A 10,703-nucleotide genomic window follows, 5' to 3' on the forward strand; every position below is an offset into this window, starting at 1 on the left:
TGAACTTTTGATTAAAGCTTTGCCAAAAAAAAAAAAAAACAGAAAAAAAGATTAAGAAGGGATGCAGCTGAGCCAAGCCGAGGAAGAGAAGGAAAAATAGACGTGGATATAAGTTAAGCCACGTGTCGTATTCTCAAAGGATGGTCGGACTATTGTGACGCGGTTTGCCAAAATTTTGGCGCCATATAAATTAGTGGGGGCTTTATTTTGGCAGAAAACGCGTGCTTGTTTCATGGTCAACAGTGCAATTTATTACTCCGTGCTTTCTGTGTTATTTCCAAAATAAAGCCCCCCACTAATAATCCCTATATTTTTGTTATCTATCTCGCCGTAGACTATCCGTCAACAAACTGTACTTTGGCTGGTTGGGTAGCTAGATCTACAAGAAGCTGCTGAGGTAGAGTCTGAATCGGAAGCTGAGGTATTCAAACAATGACGTCAACTTCGTCTCCTCGACGTCGACTATGGAAATACGATGTGTTTCTAAGCTTCAGGGGAGAAGATGCCCGTAGGAGTTTCGTCGGCCATCTGTATAAAGCATTGGAACGTAAAGCATTTCACGTTTTTGTGGATTCCGAGGGTCTGTCGAAAGGAGATTCCCCTGTTGATAGCGATTGAGGAGTCAAGAATTGCCATTGTCGTTCTTTCAGAGAATTTCACTTCGTCGTCGTGGTGCTTGGATGAAGTCGTGAAGATAATGCAATGCAAGAAAGAGATGGGACAAATAGTCTTTCCGGTCTTCTACAAAGTGGATCCTTCTGATGTGCGGCACCAAACGGGAAGTTTTCAGCTCCGTAGGAAATTGAAAGTGGAAGTAATGGAACACGAAGAAGTATATGGGGAGAATGAGGATAAGTTGAAGGAGTGGGCAGCCGCTTTGACAGAGCTGGCCAATCTTTCTGGCTGGCATTCCACGAATTACGGGTACTTAAGTCTCCTTCCCTCATTCCCTACCTCCTTCCTGCATATATATATTTTGACAGGGCGCATCTTAATTAAAGTTGAACTTTTCTGTAATGTTTAAATTGGTGGATATAAGTTATTTTGGTAATTTGAATTTTCTGAGGGAGGGACGAAGTAATATGAATTGAGAATAATGACAATCCAAAGCACGTACATGCCTTTTGTAGTCGGATAGCGATCAGATTTCAGAGTGAAAACTCTTATAAAATTGAGAGATGGGTTAGCATTTTGCATTTTCTTAGTAATGAGTATGTAAATCGTATTGTTTTCATTCTATTTTTGCCGGACATGTTACTTGCTTACTCAGCATTTTTATCTATTTTATTTTGTTCTTCTTAGAGACGATGCAAGATTGATTGATGAGATTGTTGGTGATGCAATTAAAAAGTTTACTCATTTACTCTCTTCAAGTGTTGACAAGGGTTTCGTAGGAATGGACTCCCGCATTGGTGATTTGGTGCACAATTATATTTGTCCAGAGTTTGGTGGTGTTCGTATTATAGGGATCCATGGCATGCGAGGAATAGGCAAGACAACACTTGCTGTAGCTATTCATGATGAAATCCGTCAGGATTTTGACCGAAGCTGCTTTCTTTCTGGTGTTAGAGAAAGTGCCAAAAAGGATGGCCTAGTTTCTTTACAAAAAAAACTTCTTTTCAGTATCCTGGGGGCAGAAATTGACATACAGAATGAATATGCAGGAGCTACTATGATCAAAAGGCGGTTATGTAAAATAAAGGTGCTTGTTGTTATTGATGATGTGGATCACCTCAATCAATTGGAGAAATTGGCTGGAAGTCATGACTGGTTTGGTCCAGGGAGTAGAATTGTTGTAACCACCCCAGATATTCATTTGCTAAAGACACATGATGTTGATGCTACATACAAGGCTACTGGGTTAAATGGTGGTGAAGCTATTCAACTATTGAGTTTAAAGGCTTTCAAGAAAAAAGTCCCACCAGAACATCATTTGGAGTTGTGCAACCTTATTTTAGGGTATGCTCAAGGGCTTCCATTGGCTGTTGTGGTTTTAGGTTCTTTTCTATCTGGTAGAAGCATTACGGAATGGGAAAGTGCAATAGATAGGCTAAATAATACACCACATCCAGAAATTATCGATGTGCTTCAGATTAGTTTTGATGGACTACAGGAAAAAGACAAAAATATATTCCTACATATAGCTTGCTTTTACAAGGGTTGGGATTTGGATCGTGTGACACAAATAATAGGCTATTGCGAGCTAGAACCTGACATTGGTTTAAGTGTTCTTGCTGATAGATCTCTCATAACCATCTCCAACAACAAACTGTCAATGCATGATTTGCTACAAGAACTGGGCTGGGAAATAGTTCGTCGACAGTCTCCTAGAGAGCCAGGCAAACGTAGTAGATTATGGTCTCATAAAGAGATCCACAGTGTGTTAAAGAAGAATAAGGTAATTGCTTGATTATGTAGAAAAAGCAACAGAAGCATAGAACAGGTTTAATTTATACAAGTAGTAGTAGTATTCTTTGTGCTGTGCAACTTCACTTATTGGTATTACTCCTGTTTCTCATAAGTAGGGAACAGATGCAATCCAAGCCATGGTAGTGGACTTGCCTAAGTTAGAAGTGGCTCATTGGAAACCAGAAGCCTTTTCAAAGTTGTCTCAACTCAGTCTTCTTCATATTCGTAACGTGGATCTTCCCAAAGGCCTCACTTTTCTTTCCAATTCCTTGAGACTTCTTGAATGGAGTGGATATCCCTTAAGATCCCTCCCACAAAATTTTGAACCGGATGAACTTATTGAACTTAACTTGTGCAACAGCAACATTGAATACCTCTGGAAAGGAGCAAAGGTATGACTGTTGGTTAATAGACTATTGATTGTTTGATAGTTTTATTAGAAAAGGCTGTTTTATGTTGTCCCTTACTATTTTCCTGATTGCTCTATATATGTGTTGAACAGAATTGTGACAAGTTAAAGTTCATCAAACTTTGCCATTCTCAAAAAATTGTCCAAACCCCAGACCTCACAGGCGTTCAAAATCTTGAGACTTTAGATCTTAAAGGATGTAAGACTTTGGTAAAACTTCATCAATCCCTCGGGCAACTCAAAAGGCTTACTGTATTGAATCTTAAAGATTGCAAGAGTCTCGAGAGTCTGCCAAGTAAGCTTGAAATGGAATCTCTTAAAACTTTAATTCTTTCTAACTGCTCAAAAGTTAAAAAGATTCCTGAGTTTGCTGGAAATATGAAGCGTTTATCGGAGCTTTATCTCGATGAGACTGCCATTGAAAAACTACCTGTGTCAATTGGATGCTTGAGTGGCCTTGCTTCGCTGAATCTGAGCAACTGCAAAAATCTTGTTTGCCTTCCAAGCACCTTTAGTAGATTGGAGTCTCTTAAAAAGCTTAATCTTTCTGGATGTTTGCAACTTGGTGAACAGGATAGTGCGATGGAGAATGGTGCAATTAGAACTGCTGTAAATCATCTTATGAAATATGGTTGTGAAGTTGTTGGGAAATATTTTTCATGGTCCTTGTCTTCTAGATTGGTGCAAGGAGCAGATATAGAACCAATGAGTATGCAGTTGCCTGTATCTGATCTGTGTTCTACGGAGAAAGATGCAAATACATCAATGAGTATCCAGTTGCTACTATCTCGTCTTTGTAATTTAACATATCTAAACATAAGCAACTGCAATCTTGGTGACGCAGCATTTGCCAACTTTGGCTGTTCTCCCTCCTTAGTGGCACTAAATCTGAGTGGAAATAATTTTGTTAAGCTTCCTCCAAGCATCAGATCCTGTTTTAAGCTTCAGAACATTAACTTGGAGAATTGCAAGACACTTCAAGATTTGTCAGGCATTCCATCAAATAGTAAATTGGATGTGAGGGCAGATGGTTGTTCTTCACTGGAAATGCTGTTTGATGTATCCAATTTTAAGAGATTAGAGAAATCATATTTCAATTTCATCAATTGCTTCAAACTAAATGACAATCAGGGCTGCACTAACATAGCATTTGAAATGCTGAGGATATTCCTTAATCAGGTACTAGCTCCCTCTCTCTTGTTGTGGTGTGTGTTTTTGCTCATTTTGCTCATATTAAATTAAATATCTATTTTTCATGACAGAGAATTTCTAGTGTGACGGAAACTTTTCAAATTGTAATTCCTGGAAGTAGAATTCCTAAGTGGTTCCATTATCGAAGTTTTGAGAGTTCATTAAGTGTAGACCTACTTCCAGGTTGGAATAAGAGTACGTTTTTGGGATTTTTTTTATGTGCTGTTTTTGTACTTGATGAGCACTTGGTTGATAAGCTTGAGTTCCATCAGTTCAAGACTTTTAAAGCTACTCATCATCTTGTATGTTGCCTGAAGCTCAATGGAAGAGAATTAGAAGTATACGGCAAACAGCCTGCATTTCGCTTTAGCGAACAATTTTGCCATGTTGAGTCAGATCACCTTTGGATATTCTATGTGTCCCGTGATAAATACTTTGGTACAGATTGGTGGCATAACAGTTGCAGTCAGCTTGAGTTCCTATTTAAAACCAGAGGGCCAGGTCTGAAGGTGAAGGAGTGCGGGGTGCGTTTGATATATGAGCACGATGTGCAAGAGTTGAACAAAACAATGACTCAATCAAGCAGTAGGATGTCTCCATATGAGGATATATTGATTGATTTTGAGAATCGAGTTGAAGGGGAAACCAGTGGTACTGGTAGCAGAACCTGCACCCTTGAAGAACTATAGGATTGACAGAAATATAGGGATCCAATACTGGCCACTTTGAAAAGCCGAAATGAAGGACTTTTTGATCCCATGGTTGGAAATGAGTGCAGAATGGTCAGTGGTCTCTCTTCTCTCATTGAACTCCTGTAGTGTTACTATCTGGAGCTCTCTTGCCTCATTTTTCACATATAGGTGAGCCTCGATCCCTCTAGTTTCTATATTGTGTCTTATTAATTAGTAACTCTTAATCTGTCGGCATATTTGGCGGACTCCACCACCAATTATTTTAAAACAACACTATAATATGCACATGCATTACTGACATTCTGGTAACAAATAAGTAATGTTATAAGAAAGATAAAACAATTTGAGGTCATCTTTGCATGCTATATTTCATAGATATCGCGCTTATTGTTTCCAATGATAATACAAACTTAGGCTCATCTTTTTGGTTATAACAAATGTTAGTACAAACTCAAATCAGAGGTTTGTTTCAAAATTGTTGCTCCAACCAGGGTCGAAGTTTAGGAAGAAATAACCATTTTTATACTTTTTTAATTTTAATAGGTTGGCAAGAATAATAAGAAAGTGTAACTTAATGCACTAGAGCTCCTTTCTTTCTACTTACATTTAGGACTTATAGTGATTTTGTTATTTCAGGAGCATGATAGGGAGTACATGGAGCAAATTCCCTAAATTTAACTTGAAGCTCATTTATTGTGTTTGTTGAAGCTGCTCTTATTATGTGTAACCTATATTACTTGCAGTAGTTTTATGTTTATAATAATCTGGATTTGCACATTGCTTCTGTATATGTTAGTTTGATATATAGGAAAAGCATGTAAAGGTAGTAATTCTAGTCTATAACTCTATGTGCTATCAGTTCCTTTGCAGGCTTGTACTTGAAATTGTACTTTCATACAATGTAGACTGGTGTACTAGCTGTTGAAGAGAATTTTAAGTAATCTTGCATTGTACTCTTAGCAGATTGTATAACACTAATGTGGCTCCCCGTGAAGATGATGGCGAATGCATTCGTAACACTAACTAGGAAAGTGTGGGAGACTACTCAAAATTTGTGGTAAGCATACCCTGATTTATAAAGCTTTTCTTCAGGTGATGCTCGATGTGTTGTATTGTTCTGTACTGGTTTTCTGAATTTACTCTCATGCATTGTTGCTCTTGAGTACAAAGTTGATGCTCAATGTATATGATGGAGATATTGCTATGAGAAAATCTGAAGGACACCCCCTTGCCTGCTCATATAGTTTTCCTCACAAAACATTTTCGACTTTTACCTTCGTCTATAATTCTGGATTACATGTACTGTGAATATGCACTAACACAGGTACGGAATACGGGGTGCGATACGATACAATACGGGGATACGTTTTTTCTCAAAAAAACAACATACGATACGTTTTGGATACATTTAAAAAAAATTATATATATATATATATATATAGTGTTAATAAATATATTTGACAAATATTGCATATAAAATGATAGAATTACAATAAAACAAGCAATTGAATGACACAAACAATCATACAATACGTTAGTCCAAGAATCACATTAAAAACAATAACCAATTTATATAACAATTATAATTGAAACAGACGGTTAGATGGTTACTGACACAAGAGGCTACTCACAAAGTCACAAGTCACAACAATTATAATAACCAATTTAAGGCTTTAAAAAGGTATTAGAACAGCCTGCATTTCGGTTTAGTGAACAATGTTGCCAAGTTGAGTCAGATCACCTTTGGATATTCTATGTGTCCCGTGATAAATACTTTGGTACAGATTGGTGGCATAACAGTTGCAGTCAGCTTGAATTCCTATTTCAAACCAGAGGGCCAGGTCTGAAGGTGAAGGAGTGCGGGGTGCGTCTGATATATGAGCAAGATGTGCAAGAGTTGAACCAAACAATGACTCAATCAATCAGTAGGATGTCTCCATATGAGGATATATTTATTGATTTTGAGAATCGAGTTGAAGGGGAAGCCAGTGGTACAGGTAGCAGAACCTGCACCCTTGAAGAACTGTAGGATTGATAGACTATATGGATTCAATACTGGCCACTTTGAAACGCCAAAATTAAGGACTTGATCCCATGGTTGGAAATGAGTGCAGAATGGTCAGTGGTCTCTCTTCTCTCATTGAACTGCTGCAGTAATTACTATCTGGAGCTTTCTTGCCTCATTTTTCACAGATAGGTGAGCCTCGATCCCTCTATTCTCTATATTGTGTCTTATTAATTAGATAGCTCTTTATCTGCCGGCATATTTAGCAGACTCCACCACAAATTATTTCAAAAAAACACTATAATATGTCACTTGCATTACTGACTTTTCTGGTAACAAATAAATAATGTTATAAGAAAGATAAAACAACTTGAGGTTCATTGTTGCATGCTATATTTTGTAGACATGGCGCTCATTGTTTCCAATGATAATACAAACTTAGACTCATCTTTTTGGTTATAACAAATATTAGTACAAACTCAAATCAGGGGTTTGTTTCAAATTTGTTGCTCCAACCATGGTCAAAGTTTAGGAAGAAATAACCATTTGTATACTTTTTTAATTTTAATAGGTTGGCAAGAATAATAAGAAAGTGTAACTTAATGCACTAGAGCTACTTTCTTTCTACTTACATTTAGGACTTCTAGTGATTTTGTTATTTTAGGAGCATGATAGGGAGCACATGGAGCAAATTCCCTAAATTAAACTTGAAAGCTCATTTAGTGAGTCTGTTGGAGCTGCTCTTATCATGTGTAAGCTATATTACTTGCAGTAGTTAATAATCTGGATTTGCGCATTGCTTCTCTATATGTTGGTTTGATATATAGGAAAAGCATGTAAAGCTAGTAATTCTAGTCTCTATGCTATCAGTACCTTTGCAGGCTTGTACTTGATTGTACTTTCATACAATGTAGAATGGTGTGCTGTTGAAGAGAATTTTAAGTAATCTTGCATTGTACTCTTAGCAGATTGTATGACAGTAATGTGGCTCCCCTTGAAGAGGATGGACAGGCCTTCTATACAGTAAATCAATAAAGGTATGGATGTTGGGAGGTCCATACTTGTACCATTGGATGCTAAATTGCCATAATTGTAACAATGGATGCTATAGCACATTCTTTGCAATTTACATGTGGTAGATGTTGTGCCAATTTGTGTTGCCATTAGTCATTAATTCTAGAGTCAATAAAGATGAATGCATTCGCAGCACAAACTAGGAAAGTGTGGGAGACTACTCAGAATTTGTGGCAAGCATACCCTGATTTATGAAGCTTTTCTTCAGGTGTTGCTCAATGTGTTGTATTGTTCTGTACTGGTTTTCTTAATTTACTCTCATGCATTGTTGCTCTTGAGTACAAACTTGATGCTCAATGTAAATGATGAAGATACTGCTATGTGAAAATCTGAACGACACCCATTTGCCTGCTCATATATTTTTCCTCACAAAACATTTTCGACTTTTACCTTCGTCTGTAATTCTGGATTACGTTGTAGTGGTCCTTTCTGGCAATAAGGACTTTCACATGCCAGGTTGATTGTATAAATCTATTCTTCATGCTCTCTGCAAGTTCAAGGTATTCCATGTGATATAGATAGCGAGGCTTGAGGTAGTACACATGTATACAGGTTATTTAAAATTCCTCATAATGGAATGCAAATTCATTTGGACTTGATCAACTTACATTTCTCTTTACAATTTCACTAGCTTCTAATGAACATTAAATTCAATAATAAGAATGGAAAAAATGGTTCGTTGTTAGTTTTTAACTAATGTCAGCATGAAAATGGTTGACTGCTCAAGTTTATAGAAGTTGCATGCAACAGGGTTCTGTCTGTGCATAAATTTGAGAAAATCTTTTTGTTGGACATAATACATGTATTGCTTAACATCTTCCTCACCAGTTTCGGTGAAGTTACTAGACTACTCATTTATTTGTGAAAAGTAATGTTTCAGTGAAGTGCAGTATTCTGTCGAGTTGTACTCTACTGTTCCTCTCGGTTTGTGTTTGCAACTATGTGCTATATATATTGAATTAATAGAAAGAGATTGTAAAAAAACAACAAAATCTATAAATCCCATGTTTAAGAAATGCTAAGCATATATGAGTCTGCTGCAACCAGGAGAAATAGAAACAAAGGAAAATCAAGGTGTAAGACAGTCATTTACACTTATTGAAATGATAGCTATGTAGCTTTAACATTTTGACATTCTTTCTTTCACTTTACACTACTGGGAGGTACTTATTGTTATCGACTATATTTTACTGGGGAAATGTCACAAATAGTACCCCAATTATAGACCATTTGATACATTGATACCTCAAGTTTCAAAACCATCACTTTGGTCTCAACTTCTATTCTATCATACATTTTGATATCCGCCGTTAAGTTTAAAATAAAAGATATTTTAGCAATATCATACATTTTATGAGGGTAGTTTCGTCAAATGACATATTTTAATTAAAATGACATATTTAACTAAACAATAATATAAACAAATTTAAAATAGAACCCAATAATTCATCTCTTCTGACTAAAAACAAAAATTTTCATCTATTCCAACCTTAAGTCTTTTGCAGTCCTAGATTTGTTATACAAGAACCCATTAACAAATCACTAATTTTCAGTTTAATACCGAGGGTCAGCGGTTTGTTGATCGAAACTCTGCAAACCCAATGGAGCAGCAGTGTTGTCAAGCATGTTTGGTGGTTGGAAATCTTCAAGCCAAGATCTGATTCATCTCTGCACTTATAGTTTGTTTCTATGCAATAGATTGCTTATAGATTTTTTGTTTTAACGAAGATTGGTGAAGGATGATGAAGAACATGATTAAAGAGGTATTTTTCTCGTTTATAGCTTTGGTTTTGAGTTTTTTTTTCCCGCTGGGTTAATTAATGATGATTATCATCATCTTCATCTTTTGAATACTTTCCCATTCATTATTTCATCATCGCGCCGAGGCCCGAGGGCATCCAATACCAATCTTAGACATCTAGAGAGGGAATTAGATTAAAGATTTGAATTTTGTAGTTTTGTTGATGGGGGAATAGCAGAGAGAGAAAAGAGATGAGACTGGAAATAAATTGCATTGGGTTCTAATTCATGAATTGCAAAGAAAGAGATGGAGAGACGAAAATGTACTTGCAAAAAAGAGCTTAATTGACGCCGTTATAACGGTAGGTATGAAAGTTATTCAATATCAACTTTTTTGTACTAAAGTCATAGTTTTGAAATTTGAGCTACTAATTTGTCGAATGATCTATAATTGAGGTACAATTTGTGACATTTTCTCTATTTTACTAGCTAGCTATACGATCCGGGAGAGGATTCTCTCCGGAGCTAAATTCTAATCTGAGCTACCAAGCTTTAAACGATGTAGTGACACGTGGATGTTATTAGATCGAATGGTCTATAACCAAAGCTTTTTAGCTTTTCTTTTTCTAATTTTTACTTTCTCTGCTGTTCTTCAAGGTCCTAGAAGCCTTCTGGGTTCCATTTCTTGAGCAATGGTAATTCCGGTCCCAACATTTGAAGGTACGAGTGTTTTCTCAGCCACCCAACCCTTGAAAACGTTTCCAAGTCTCTCTCTCTCTCTCTCTCTCTCTCTTTCTCAATAGCAGATCTCTACAGAGAAGACGTCCGCTCTCTGTTAAGTTCTTGAATCTTGACTCGTCCTTATGGGTTTTGGTGATTGATAAATTTCTTCTGGGACTGGTTGGGATTCAATTGATGGGTTCGATTTTTGGGGCTGGGTTTTCCACTGATGTGCTTCTTCCCTTTAAAATTTCAATAACTAATGGAATATGATTATTGAACAATCCCCATCTGAAAAACCAGTTTCTCTGTACAATGAAAAGAACAAACATCAGAATCCATCGAGGTCAGGGAACGACAGTGTACAAGCTCCAATTCGCACTGCTCGAAGGCGCCATCATCTCCCATTCTCCCGCTCCGACTACAACTCGCACTGTAAAATTTCAATAACTAATGGGTTACC

General features: G+C 36.9%; 1 protein-coding gene across 5 annotated transcripts; it reads left to right on the top strand.

The window, feature by feature from the left end:
- The first annotated feature begins 246 nt into the window (after positions 1-246).
- Positions 247-8,135, top strand: LOC112166098 (disease resistance protein RPV1). 5 transcript variants are annotated; one of them, XM_040506670.1, is made up of 9 exons: positions 248-924; positions 1,303-2,398; positions 2,526-2,801; positions 2,912-3,997; positions 4,081-4,869; positions 5,665-5,758; positions 6,486-6,698; positions 6,816-6,898; positions 7,675-8,135. In XM_040506670.1, the coding sequence occupies exons 1-5, from the start codon at positions 503-505 to the stop codon at positions 4,696-4,698; spliced, it is 3,498 nt and encodes a 1,165-aa protein (XP_040362604.1). In that variant the 5' UTR covers positions 248-502; the 3' UTR covers positions 4,699-4,869; positions 5,665-5,758; positions 6,486-6,698; positions 6,816-6,898; positions 7,675-8,135. The 5 variants fall into 5 exon arrangements, with proteins under 5 accessions (XP_040362605.1, XP_040362604.1, XP_024158631.1 ...); XM_040506671.1 differs by having other exon boundaries at positions 247-924; positions 1,375-2,398; positions 6,486-6,898; XM_024302863.2 differs by having other exon boundaries at positions 6,486-6,898.
- Positions 8,136-10,703: the final 2,568 nt, after the last annotated feature.

This window comes from Rosa chinensis, chromosome 5 (assembly GCF_002994745.2).
Source record: "Rosa chinensis cultivar Old Blush chromosome 5, RchiOBHm-V2, whole genome shotgun sequence".
Lineage (NCBI taxonomy): Eukaryota > Viridiplantae > Streptophyta > Magnoliopsida > Rosales > Rosaceae > Rosa > Rosa chinensis.

Excerpts from the sequence above, each read along its gene's own strand:
- LOC112166098 (XM_024302863.2), top strand. The coding sequence starts at position 503 with ATGCCCGTAGGAGTTTCGTCGGCCATCTGTATAAAGCATTGGAACGTA. Across the intron at positions 2,399-2,525 it reads GTGTGTTAAAGAAGAATAAG|GGAACAGATGCAATCCAAGC; the intron begins GTAATTGCTTGA and ends TCTCATAAGTAG. Across the intron at positions 3,998-4,080 it reads TGAGGATATTCCTTAATCAG|AGAATTTCTAGTGTGACGGA; the intron begins GTACTAGCTCCC and ends TTTTCATGACAG.